Genomic DNA, 14,031 nt, shown 5'->3' with positions numbered 1-14,031 from the left:
GGGCGAGCCCCACCCCTTCCCCGTGCGGGGAGCGCCGCCGGCGGGGCGGGTAGCGGTCCTTTGTGTGCGGCGGCGGCGGGATGTGAGTGCGGGCCGGGCCGGGAGACTGCGGGATTGGGAGGCTGCGGGATCGGCTTCGCCGCTTCCCCCCGGATAGCGGGACGGGCGCCCGCCCGCCCATCGCTGCACCCCGAGGGCTCCGGCGCCCGTCTCGGGCCTCCGCGGTGCCCGAGGGGGAAGCGAGCGGGCGGGCGGCGGCGCTGCGAGCCTTTTCTCATCTGGTGTCTGTCGTGTTGCCGCAGGCTGGCCCGGGTGACCGTCCTCCATGACTGCCTGGGCTGCAGGACCTTCGAGCTGCCGCCGTCCGCGGCCGTGCGGGACGTGAAGAGGCGGATCGAGGCGGAGGCCGGGCCGCCCCCCGGCCAGCAGCGCCTGTGGCACCGCGGCAGAGAGGTGAGGGCCGGGCGGGGCCGGGCCCCTCCGGGCTGCGGGGAGTCCCCGGCCGGGGCATTGTGCCGTGCGTGGGCAGCGCGGCGTGTGCTCCTCCTTACGTGTTCCTGTTTCCTTAAGTGTTCCTCTCGTGGGAAGCACGGAGGTCGTTTGGACGACCCTCATACTGCTCTTGATGGTGCCAGCTTGTATCATCTGAGTTTTTGTGTTTATTTATTTATTTCTTTCCCTGAAGTTGTCCATGTGTTTTGTCCTAATTTCGTTGGAGAGAGCAGAAATTCACCAGGGTGTGCTGATGTGTTTGTTCTGGCCTTCTCCCATTCTGGCCAGTTTCAAGAGCAGAGTTGACATCGCAGTGAGATGAAAGTGACAAGTTAAAATTTGAGGTCTGGGTACAGGAGAGAGTCGAATGAATGAATGACCTTGTTCTGTTGAAGGCATCAGCCTGGTGTCAGTCTTTCAGTGCTGCTTTGTGTGCTTCTAGCTGCACTCTTGGGAAAGGGGAACCTGGAGACCTGGTGGGATGGGATGAGTAGAGGCAGGGAGGGGAGAGAGAGGAGGTTGGAAATTAGTGTTGAATAGGACAAGGGGATTTGCAAAGGTGTAGAGAAGAGAGGGCTCTAGGGAAACTTTATTGTGGCCTTTCTATATAAGGGGGAGTTATAAAAAACTTGGAAAGATATTTCTGCCAAGGGACAATGGCTTTAAACCAAAGGAGGATAAGTTTAGATTGGGCACAAGGAAAAAATTTTTTAGGGTGAAAGTGATAAGACACTGAAACAAATTGCCCAAAGGAGTTGTGGATTCCCCATAACTGGATATGTTGATGACCAGGTTGGATGGAGCTTTGAGAGACCACCTCTAGTTCCTGTTCATGGCAGTGGTAGGAAGGAAGTGGAACTACATGTTCTTCAAATGTCCCATGCCAACCCAAACCATTCGATGATACAAGGAAAGATACACATGTTGGTTGTATTGCTCAGGAAGCTTTTAAGTAACACAAGTGGTCTTTGAGGGCTCAGGTTTGAAGCAAACTGCCTGTGGAGTTTTTCTTTCATTTTCTTGCCTGGTTTTATGTGTCCTTGATTTTGTTCTTGCCAGGCCTTCCTGTTTTGGAGGACAAACTGTATCACTTTCTAAAATTTGCCTGGAAGCAAAGGTCTGACTGGCACAGAAAACTTATCTTTTGTGGGGAACAGTCAGTAAACAGACTGTAATTGCTATTCCATTTGTTTGGTGTTTATTTTGTAATAAATTAGAATATATATAGGAATATTTATTCTGTACTGTAGCAAATTTGAAAATCCTTTATAAACTTCTGAAGTCCTGTTTATTGGGATCAAATGATTTTTTAATTTTCTGAGTAGTGGAATATTCATTCATAAATATTTTTTTTTCCATGAGAACTGTTATGTGCAGTTTACAGATGTTAAGTAAAGTCCAGTATATTTTCTGTCATAGTCCCTAACCATATTAAACTATGATTTGGATCTATTCAATGCCCAAGTTTCTAGTGGTGTCTTGGTGCAAAATCTGTACCTTAGAATATTTGGTTAGTCTGTCCCTTTAATGCTTGGCGATAGGTTCCAGCGTTCTGTGGATTGCTTTATATTTTAGTGATTTCAGAGTAGTTATGCTCAATTTTATGTCTCAAGAAAGTTAAACTCAAGTACAGTATTTCTGCAGTTTTACAATAAACCCACTGTTGTTTTAATCATTATTTAAAACTAATGTAAGTAAAAACGAATGTAAGGTTTTTTTCTTACTAATGTTGTTAAATAATGATTACATACTCTGGACTAGGGCTGTCTTTTATTAAATGTAGTTAGATTTATAAGCATCTATGTCTGTGTAAACACCAACTGCTTTCCAGTGATTTGTTTTTACCCACCAAAGTGAGGAAGTAGTCCCAAAATCTACTATAAACTGACACTAATATAATTTCACATAATAATATTTTAATGTAGTTTCTAATTAGTACAGTGGCCTTCTAATTCTGCATTTGTTGTTGCTTGCAGGATAACATATGTTGTATTTGAATTTTCTAGCAACACTTTGTATATGAATGAGGCACACATCATATGAAATTTGAATTGCAACAAAACCTTTATGTGCTATGATTACTTAATAGTTTTCCCAATGGCTGCTAAGGGATGTGTTGCTTAGTTTGCCTCAGTTTCTCTATGATGTTCCTGGTGGGATACTGGAGGTTGGGTTAGCTTTCTTTCAGTGGTCCCTTCAACCTTGATCATGCTGTGGTGAGTCTGCATGTAGAGGTAATGGGGGATGAGGCTGTTGAATTCTTCAGGGGTGTTTCTCTGACACACTTTTGTCTCTACACAGTGTCTTGCCAGCTGCTTTGAGCTGATGCTGCTTAGTTTAAGCCCTCTGTGAAACTGCATACCCAGATGTACTTGTGGAGTATACAGACCTTAATTTTTTTTTTGTGGGCATGCACCTTAGAACAATAACTGCTTTAGTTTTATGTTTCCAGAACTTCCCTGAATACAAAACTTTTTCAATTGTAGAAAAAAGAGGCCATGGCTTGCTCTTAGTATGCTTCTATAGGCATTTTTTCCGCCTGATTTGTTTTGGTCCTGTTATTATCAAATTGAAACTTCTGACCAAAATCTGTCTTATTTTTCCTTCAGTTGTCGGATGGTATCAAGATTGTGGATCTTCAGAAGTCTCAAGATCAAGTTTTTCTAGAGCTTCAGTCAAAAGGATTGAAAGGTGGAGGTATGGAAAATATTTGTCTCTGTTTATAAACTGGAAGCTCAAAGCATTTTCTGATGCAATATGGAGTTAATTGAAGTTTTTATCTTCTTTAAATAGGAAGCAGTTATTTTTCATGTAAGTCCTGGGTTTGTCATTTGTTTTTTTCATTCTACTCTAGAAAAATTAAACTTCTCTTTTTAAGTGCCTTGGTGTTTGTTTTTTTCCTGTGATATAATGTGTAGAATTTAGGTTATTGCTCTCCTTTGGAATCAATAAGACTTGCCTTTCAGTAGTGTTGTAGCTGCCTTGTCTCATATAAAATAAGCTGGATACTTGAAAACAATTAATATACTGGAAGGATATCTTTTCAGTAACTACCATGTAAAAAATTATAACACTGGTGAAAATTTCTGAATTTCTTCAGTTGTTTTTAGGGGTTTTTCTTTGGTAGTTTGGTTTTCTTTTGATTTTTTCCGTTATTTACATTTTAATTATAAAAACCTGAAGGTGTATCTTTTCATATGGTATCTTGATAACTGAATATCTTCAGAAATGCTCTAATTAAAATTTGTCATGATTATTTTGACTGCTAGCATTAATATTCTTCTCACAATAACTTTGTTGTAAGGCAATGAAATAAATGCTAATCAGATGGCATGATGAAGAAGGAAGCTCTTCCTCTCATGCAGATATTTTATTTGGTCTCACAAAATATTGTATTTCTTAGCCTATTCAAGGCATGGATGTACTGGATTATGCATTTTAGTGACAGAGGGAAGTTTGTATGTTAGCCAGATGTTCCTCTAAAATCTGAAGTGATTAGAAAAAAGCTATGAAAATGGACCTCATGGTTCTATGACATCAAACAATTTTCATTCTGTCATTCTTGACTGCTTGCTCTGATGTTTTGGTGTGTGTAGGCTGTGGTAGACTAAATAAAGAGTCTTATTTTCTGCTATGCCAGTATATAGAGAATAAACTGTAGTGGCCCTAAGAAATCTGTCATGGGAAATTAAAAGTGTTGCTGTATTTTTGTGCCTAGGATTGGAGATTTTCTTAGAGATGTCACTGTAAGCAATGTCTATGTCTTTATCAATGTCTAGATAAAGTGCTTAACCTTTCCTGGCCCACAGTTCTGATGTAAGTCAATTTAAAACATCTGAAGGCTTCAGTATCTGCCTTTTGTGTTCATTCTGGAGTCTTCCAGTTCAGAGATTTTTCCTTACAGAGGTGAATCAAGACGTGTCCTTAATTTCTAGCTTGGAAGTGCACGGTCAGTAGGACCAAGCACATGGGTTGCTGAAGAACTCTGAAGGTTATCCATGCCCCTTTCTGTTCATTCATTGTTGGTGTCTATTAAATAATGCATGATCTTTTCATAAATAATGCATGATCTTTTCATATGATCCCAGAATAATTCATATTGGAAGGGACATCAGGAGGTTTTTATTCTGCTGCTCAGAGTTTGGGCAGCTCTGAGGTCAGACTGGGTCAGTTGAAGGTTGACCTGGTTGAGCTTGAAAGAGGATAGAGACTGCACCAATTTTCTGGGCTCCTAAGTGCTTGGCTCCCCTTATGGTAGAATAATTTTCTCCTTGAAATTTTTTTAACAGTTTTGTTAAATATGAACAGCTGTAATACTCAAGACAAATCAGTTTAGCCTTTCATAGGATGCAATAAATAATGGCCTATAGCCTGAGTAATTGTTGTGACATGCATAGAGCTCTGCTCTTAGAGAGAACAAAGTTCTCTTTCCTGTCACTTAATGCTATTTCATTCCTGTCACTTAAAAGCTATTTGTCTGTTTTTGTGGTGGTTCCCATGGTGAATGAAATGTGTTGTTTAAACACTTCCACCTGCCAGCTTAGAGATCAGTTTCTTGATTTTAGATAATTTCTGTTGATCAGTTCACCTTATTTTGGAGGTATGCGTATTGCTTATTGGCTTTCATACACGTCTGTATACTGCAAAAATAACAGAAGTTATGAAATACTTCACACATTCAACTGTCAGTTGCATTTTTTTGCTTATTTTTTCACTGATGTTATTAAGTTACCTTAAAGAAAGTGACACAAGAAAATTTTAAATACAAAATATTAGATGTTTTTCCTTGATGCTTTCTCAGCAAATAGAACTCTTATTTGTCCCCCTTTTTCCACTTTGCTTTTTTATCCTAGTGTTTTATTCCAGAATATACATAATATGCGTGTTTGAATCTGTGTGCTTCATAAACACACGTATATATGCAGAAGAGAGGGAGAGAATAATTACTTGTTAATAGTTTTAAAAGGAAGCTTTAGATGGGGCATGATTAGGGTCTGTTTTCCTTGTGAGGATTGCATCATTACTATTTTTTTTGAAGCTCGTGTTTTAGAGGTTTGGTTTAGGGAGCTGCCCTTCAGTCTCAAACTGGAGTTTGAAATGAAGAGTACTGAACTTTTCATTTTGTGATACACTTTTTCTCTTGGAGCAGATGTTCATAATGCTGGGACTCTTTTCCCTCCAGCCTTAGACCCTGGCAACACCAAGGCTGTCACTAGGTCCATGCCCAGAGTATGTCAGAACAGGAAGTGTACACTAGAGCCAAAACCTTCTGTGGCTGTGTGTGTAGCTGTCAGTGGGGATCATCACTGGCTGTAGAAGAGTTAGAGCCACTGCTGCCCTGCAATACTGTCCTGCTGCTTAAAAACTAGTAGTCCTTTAGAAATTGCTACTTTTGAACATCCAGTAGTTGGAATTGTGGTATAACTGTTGCAAAGACTTACCCCCTAACTTTATTTCATCTAGATGTATGAAACAGCTCGTTGACTTCAAGACTGCTATTTCACCTTTTCTAATTAAAAGATTTATAATGTAGGATTTTCACAGTTGATTCTGGAAAGACAAGATTTTACAATAATAGGCCTTGAGTTAATTTAAAGAGACTATTGTTTCCAGTAATTGTTTAGTATTTTCTTAAATCTGAAATTAAGTGCATAGTAGCATAATACACAGCATTTATTTATTTATTTATTTATTTATTTATTTATTTGGGTTTTTTTCAGGTCGTTTTGGACAAACAACTCCACCACTTGTTGATTTTCTAAAGGATATATTAAGAAGATACCCAGAGGGAGGACAGATTCTTAAGGTAAACAAATAAATAGTATTTTTAACAGTCATTTAATATGCATGACATAATGCCAAAGTTTAACACTTCCCAGCAAAATCTTGTGGTTGCTTTATCTTATATTCACTGTACTACAGAAGATCTATATTTCCATTTCTGTGGACAAGGCAAAGCAAGCTGAGTGGTTTTTAGTTTGTTTTTTTTTCTTTAAATATTCCTGAGTTTGCTCAGTAGAAGAGGAATTGTGTGATTTATCATAGCTTCCTATGCGAATGTCTGAAAACAGCAGTTTGATTTTTTTTTTTTAGGAGAATGTGGGGCAATTAGTTGGATGTTAAACTTCTCCTCCAGCATGCTTCATCACATGGGTGGTAGAAACTTGATTTTCTTAGTGTATGGGAACACTAGTTTCTAATTAGTGGGATTTGATACAGATATATCTTATCTATCTATACATGCATACATACAAAACACACAAATGTTGACAGATGATGACGGTTCCTTATGTCTGTTGTCTTCTTTGCAACCATGGAACTAGAAGCTGATTATGCTTAGTGGGAATGCCCAAGATAAGCATATCTTCAACTGTTCTGGCAAATTGCCTCCTGGATATGTTCTGAGCGTTGTCTGCAGCTAGGAGGGGTGCTTACATTTTTATTATTTCTCAGCACTAAATGCATCTGTGAAATGCATTTGAATTAAGAACGATTCAGACCTCCTCAACATTTTAAACCCAAACTTTCATTCTAACATGAAGAAATAAGGTAGTATCTTTCGAAATCATATAGGTAAATCTACAAGTAGAAATGATGCTATTTTCATAGTTTACAATTTAGGGTTAACAGATTGTTGGAGAGAGATTACTACCAGGAATTTTGCTGATACCTTAAAATTTATTTCAGTGTTTTGATTCTTCAGATACAATGCTGTTACAGCTGAATGTAGCAGTTAACCCATGTGCCACAGCATGAATGCAAGTCTAACTTCATGGTGATTGCCATGCTTAGTATTTAATATTTCTGGAAACTTTGGGATATCTTACTGTGTCTTCATGAAGGACTGTTATGCTTGTTCTTTTAGAAGAAGAACTGCATATGAATATCTTGCAAAGATTCTTTAAAAATTTGTTTTTTATGCTTAACTGTAGATATGTTTCTTGCTATCTCATAATACTTCAAAACTATGTAGAAGTGACAATATATATAATATGCATTATAGACTGAACATACTGTCAAGAAATGCAAAATAAAAGGGTAATAATTTTGGAACCAGATATTAGATAATAGCGAGCTTATTTTAGTCTCAACAGTATACTTGAATGTAACCAAATCTTAAATACTTGCTGCTAGTTGTTGCATTTTTTTAAGTACAAGTTCATCTTGCTATCAAGTCTTTTATGTATAACTGGATGAAATTAAAGTGTATGAATACATTGCATGTGATACTTCTACATTGCTTTTCAATTCAGCTGAAGTACTTGCTTATGCCAAGCTTGCACATCCTCACATAAACATACACATGTGTTTCTGTGTCTGGAGCCCTGGCACACTGTGATGATTCAGTGTAAATAGGCCATTGTGTGAGGCTGTAATCCTGTAGGTATTTATAATCACGCTTGCGTGTCTACTGTTGATGAAAACGGGACTGGATAGGCGCATTTTATTAATGGTCGTGTTTACAGACCTGCTTTACTGACATCTGAGTTTTCTGTGGCTCTCACCACTGCTACTACTATTTAACAAATACTCAGTCTTAATATAAGCCTCTCTCCAGTCTGTGGGTTTCATTCAACAGGGTTGCTGCTCTGTTGGTTCATGACTTAGGCAGCTACTGGTGAGAACTCTTTTGCAGCCCTTTGCCAGAGGGGTGCTAGAAGGGTGGGCACCATGACCCAGGAATGGTTGGTTCATACTGTGAAATGTTAACTCAAACCTAATTCAGTTGATGTAAAGAAGAGTGCTGTGCATTACCCTTTTGTGAATGGCTGCCTCACTGTTATTGTACAACTGTTTGTAAGGACTTACCTAATAAACTTTGATAAATTTAAAATTCTTTTCTTCTCATGTTTGTCTTGATTTGAAACTTTTACAGCTTTGATTCAGGATTATATAGCAGTAACAGTTTGCTGACTTATTTCTCAACTTTTTGACTGCTTCTGTATGGTATTTGAGCTCCAAATTAAAATCATATTTATAGTATTTGCCTGAATATTTGTTTTATAAGAATAATTATTCTCATACATGTAAACTGGATAAAACCATTTTGGTTGAAACATACGAAAACAATTGCACTTGAGATGCTTGTTTTCTACTGTTTAAGTTCAAAAGCCATTGCTAGAATATGTATTACTGCATTACACTTTGTTTTGATTTATTTTGTCTGCCTCAGGAACTGATACAGAATGCAGAAGATGCTGGTGCCACAGAGGTTAGGTTTCTATATGATGAAACTCAGTATGGAACAGAAACGTTATGGTCAAAGGACATGGCACAATATCAGGGTAAGTATAAGTTGTATTAAATTTGGCCATTATTCTTCAATATGCATGTTATTTGGGGTTAGCTGTCCTGGCTAAGTCCCTTCTCAGCTCCTTAGCAGCCCCATCCCACTCACTGTTTGGGCCATATGAGAAGCAGAAAAGGTGTGGGCTCAGCATAAGCTGTGCTCAATGATAACTAAAACAGCTCTCGGTTATTTTCACTGTTTCTAGCACAAATCCAAAACACAGCCCCCAGCTACCATGAAGCCCTAGGCAGCACACCAGTTTTTAACATAAAGATGACCTTTGCTCTTTACATTTCAACATTTTCCAGGCAGTTCAATTTTCTTCCCCATCCCTTTTTCTCTTGACCTTATACTCAGCTTTACTCCATGTTGTCTGTATACTGCAAATCCAGTTTCTTGCAACTTTAAAATTTTTATATCATTTACTATGGCTTTGTGAGATAAAGGTCAATTATGTATTTAAAAGTGATTATTATTATTATTATTATTAATATTATTTTAAAAATTAGTTTGCATAGTCATCCCAAAAGGCATTCAGTTGTGATTTGAAGTTTCAATGATGGATGATCCATTACTTCTTTCTTCCAGCTTTTTTCAGTTGTTAATCAGCCTTATTATGTCTTCCAATATGAATTTGTCTGTCTTACTTTCTAGACACAGGTTATTATTTTATCTTGCCTTATATTCCCTTCCAGTGGAGGTATCTTTAAACTGTGACTAGGACATTTTTCAAACATCTTTTTGATAGTCTGAACAGATTGAGTTTAAGCCTTGTGCTACATGACACTTCTTTCAGAAGTTTTGTTGTTTTCTGCTTTTTGTTGAGTTTTTCAGAATCATTCTTTTAAAATATGGATGCGAGAATTAAATATCACATCAGAATACAAATCTAAGTACCATTTACAGAGGTAAATTCATCTCCTTGCTTTTGCATTTGACTTTTTTTTTTTTCATTGCCAGGCATCATTTGATGTCAGCTTAGAGTCATAGCTTCCCCATTAAGTTTGCACATGCACTTACTTCAAATAAATGCTTTCTCAGGTCTGTGAGTTCATTTCCTAGAAATCTTAAACATTAAATAATTTTCTTCTTCTGTCATCTTTTAACTCTTGCCTGTTTATTATAGGGCCAGCATTTTATGCATACAACGATGCAATTTTCACCCCCGAGGACTGGCATGGTATACAGGAAATAGCAAGAAGCAGGAAGAAGGATGATCCCCTGAAAGTTGGAAGATTTGGAATTGGCTTTAATTCAGTTTATCATATAACAGGTAATCTTAGTAGTTATTTTAAAAAGAAAAAGTTGAAGTTTTAAATAGTTAAATAACTTTAGATATTCACAAACATTTAATGTTTTCCCTCTAGTGTGTTTTAAAATTAGTTCATGGCTAGATTTTCTTATGAAGCATTCCTATTTTTCTGTAATCCTATAAGGTATCTATTTGGTTTGGAAGGTTTTTGAAGAAGATTGTTCTATTAGCATCATAATGTACTTAGCCCTTTATATTGAAATGAAGATTCCTTTACACTGGTATTACAGTTACACACTGCTGCTCATTTTATAGAGGCTTATAATATAGGGTTGGTATCCAAGTAAAGTGTGAAAGTTCTACTCACTAGACTGAAAGTCTTCTGCAGGTTCTTTGTGTAAGTAGGGATTTTTTTATTTATTGCTAGGAAAGATATTATGTAATAGAGGTATATGCACGTTTACACTTGAAAGACATAGTACATACTATTTTGCAAGCTTATAATATTCAGTCTTGAAATCTATTATTCTACCAGAATGTTTTATTATGGTACAGAAGAAGCATAAATAAGTCTCCAGAGTTATAATAATGCAGGATAAGAGGCAAATTTTAGCTGAAATAAAAATGTTTACCTTGTGAAGTGAATTTGTAAGACACATATTTTTAACTATATTTTACCTAGCTGAGCATGAATAAAAGTAATGGATTCAGTGGTTTCATAATACTGTGAATTTGTACTTTTAAATGTACAGAATTACTATTTGCCAGCCTTCAAGATCTGCAAAGTATGAATCTAGTAGAACACACATCTAGTAAATTAATTTGTTGGTTTTTTTTCTTGAAAATACTGGAAACATAAAAACATGTAGTTGAAAGAAATTGTAGTTGCTGTTGCTCACTGTCTGCTAGAATTCAAATGGTTGAATGAGTATTTATATATTTAGTTGCAGAATAGGTGTGTGCTTGTTTCCTGTTAGTAAGCACTGAATTATGTTATCAGAATCACAGAATCATGTAGGTTGGAGAAGACCTTTAAGAACATTGAGTCCAATATAAGCCTAATGGTACCAAGTACACTACTAAGCCATGTCCCTAAGGGTCATGTCTGCATGTCTAGGGATGGTGACTCAGCCATTGCCCTGGGGACTGTACTCAGTTCATCACAGTTTTAGAATATTTTATACTTGCCTTTTAAAAATTTGTTCCTTAACACTGTATTTTTAAAGCATGTTGTTTTAGGGTTATTAATAATCGTAATTTTTTGTGTATACAGATGTCCCTAGCATCTTCAGTGGTGACCAGATTGGAATGCTTGATCCCCATCAAACCCTCTTTGGACCTCATGAATCGGGCCAGTGTTGGAATCTAAAAGAAGATAGCAAGGAAATAAATGAACTTACAGACCAATTTGCACCTTTCATTGGTGTATTTGGCAGCACTAAGGAAACCTTTAAGAACGGAAACTTTCCTGGCACATTTTTTCGTTTCCCACTTCGTCTGCAGCCTTCCCAACTGAGCAGCAATGTTTATGACAAACAGAAGGTTTTGGAGCTGTTTGAATCCTTCAGAGCAGATGCAGACACAGTATTGCTTTTCCTGAAGAGCGTTCAGGATGTTTCATTGCACATTCGAGAAGCTGATGGAACGGAGAGGCTGGTTTTTAGAGTAACTGCCAGCGAGAACAAGGCCTTGAAACATGAAAGACCCAATTCTATCAAAATCCTGGGAACTGCAATAAATCAGTATTGTAAAGGAGTTCCAAGCAATAGCATAACGTGTGTGACATACCATGTAAACATAGTTGTAGAAGATGAGAGTGTTAAGGACGCACAGAAAACATCTTGGTTAGTGTGTAATTGTGTGGGTGGCCGAGGAATGTGTACAGAACTGGATTGTTTAGCTGATGACTTGAAATTTGTTCCTACTATTGGAATAGCCATGTCTTTAGCAACTAACGAGGAGGAAAATGGAGCCGTAGCAGACTTTTCAGGAAGAGCTTTTTGTTTTCTGCCTTTGCCTCCAGGCGAAGAAAGCAAAACTGGACTTCCAGTTCATGTTAGTGGTTTCTTTGGTCTCACAGACAACAGGAGGAGTATCAAATGGCGAGAATTGGATCAGTGGAGAGATCCAGCAGCTTTGTGGAATGATCTTCTTGTGGTAAATATAGTGCCTAAGGCATATACCACCCTTATTTTGGAAGCTATCAAACGAATGGAGACTGAGAAGAATTCAGATTTTCCATTGTCACCTGAAAGAATTTATAGGTTATGGCCTGATGAGAACAAAATCAGGGTACCCTGGAAACCAATTGTAGTACCTCTCTTTAAAGACCTGCTCCAGCATACAGTTATTTACTCAGTGAGTAATCAGTGGATAAAGGTGGAGCAGGTGCACTTTTCTGAAATGGATGAGAGTTTGGAGTACACACAGTCTGTTCTCAACTACCTCCAGAATTCAGGGAAGCAGATTGCCAAGGTACCAGCAAATATTGCTAGTGCAGTGCATCTTACTCTACCTACTGCTAAAGCTGTGAAAAAAGTGACTCCTGCTGTAGTGCGGCAAGTGCTAAGGAAATCTGGACATAGTGGACCTGCTGAAGAAAAACTTCATCTTTTAGAATTTGTGCTTTCTGATGGAGTCTACAGTGAACTGATTGGATTGGAGCTTTTGCCTTTACAGAATGGGAATTTTATTCCTTTTTCCTCATCTGTGTCAGAACAGGATGTAGTTTACATAACCTCAGAAGAATATCCCAGGTATGCTTAATATTTGTAATACTCTGGGGAGGTTTTTTTTAGGTGTTTCCTTTTTTTTATGTATATATTAAAACAGAGTTTCAGACTGTTCTTTGCTTGTCAACAAACAAGGCATGCAGCAGCATGTACTGTGATGAAATAAGGCATAGATAGAACTCATTTTTCTGTACATATGTATATGTCTGTGTGTATATATCTCATTTGAAAAGTTTGACACCTATTCGCCATTAACCCTTTATAAATGGATTGTGTGATCTGTGCTTTAAGAGATTACCTCAGGATACATACATTTCCAGTTCATTTTCTTCTTGGAATTATAAATATGAGGTGATTAGAAACATACATACTAGGAAGTTTATTAGATTAGGTAATGATAAGAGCTTTTATTACATTTAAGTCTTGAGATTACATCTGACTTTTTTTTTTTAACACAACACTTAATTTCAGTGAGGTAGTACTAAAAACTGGTATCAGGAAATAAGCAGATACTGTGATGAGCTGTCTTTTACATCTGCTCTCCCTTTGTTATTTCCAGTCCCTCTCCAATTAGTTTTTGTCCTTGCTTATTTCCCAGCTGCCTCAGTGCTCCAATTTGGTTCTCATTTCATCAGCCAGAAGAGCTTGCACTGACACTGGGGAGGGGATAGCAAAGAGCAGACTAGCTGGAATAAATGAGCTTGGGCTCACTGGGGAGAAAGCATGACTACTGCTTTTTATGGCTGTACTGGATTATGCATGTATTAAATATATGCTAAATCTGGACCATTCTACACACAATGACTAAAGGCTTGAAATCACTCAAACACAACAGATGTTTTACTGTTTTCCCCTTACAAAGTACTAATTCTATGCATGATTGCAATGAGCCCTCCTTCTACTTTGCCTCAGAGTTCCACTAATTTCCAGACCCTCAACTTGAGAGAATGTGACACTTGGCATATGTTTTGCTGCTTTTACTGCTCTGTGGATGGTTTAAAAGGGAAGGGGAGGTGGTTTGGAATGTGCCCATGTAGGTATTATTAAGGTAAAAAGTGCGGTCCTTATGTAAATTGTGTTTTGAATATACATTTAGACAGCCAGTCTTGAAGAAAAACAGTTGGATGCAAGTAACTTTTCCTCCCACGTTTCTTGAAAACAATTTGCATATCTTCAAGCCTGCTGCTGTTCTTTTTCTGCTCTATTCTAAATCAATTCAGAATCACAGAATGGGTCAGGTTGGAAGGGACCACAGGGGGTCATCT

General features: G+C 37.9%; 1 protein-coding gene across 1 annotated transcript in view; it reads left to right on the top strand.

Annotated features, from left to right (window-relative positions):
* Positions 1 to 362: 362 nt before the first annotated feature.
* Positions 363 to 14,031, top strand: part of SACS (sacsin molecular chaperone) — a 32,480-nt gene continuing 18,811 nt past the window's right edge. The window contains exons 1-6 of the mRNA XM_014879657.2: positions 363 to 453; positions 3,102 to 3,189; positions 6,213 to 6,298; positions 8,666 to 8,777; positions 9,909 to 10,055; positions 11,308 to 12,790. Coding sequence (XP_014735143.2) covers positions 8,762 to 8,777; positions 9,909 to 10,055; positions 11,308 to 12,790 — 1,646 coding nt within the window. The 5' untranslated portion in view covers positions 363 to 453; positions 3,102 to 3,189; positions 6,213 to 6,298; positions 8,666 to 8,761. The remainder of the gene's footprint in view (positions 454 to 3,101; positions 3,190 to 6,212; positions 6,299 to 8,665; positions 8,778 to 9,908; positions 10,056 to 11,307; positions 12,791 to 14,031) is intronic.

This window comes from Sturnus vulgaris, chromosome 2 (genome assembly GCF_052056855.1).
Source record: "Sturnus vulgaris isolate bStuVul1 chromosome 2, bStuVul1.hap1, whole genome shotgun sequence".
In the NCBI taxonomy this organism is placed as follows: domain Eukaryota; kingdom Metazoa; phylum Chordata; class Aves; order Passeriformes; family Sturnidae; genus Sturnus; species Sturnus vulgaris.
Note: the sequence above shows the minus strand (reverse complement) of the source record. Positions and strands in the feature narration are given on the sequence as shown.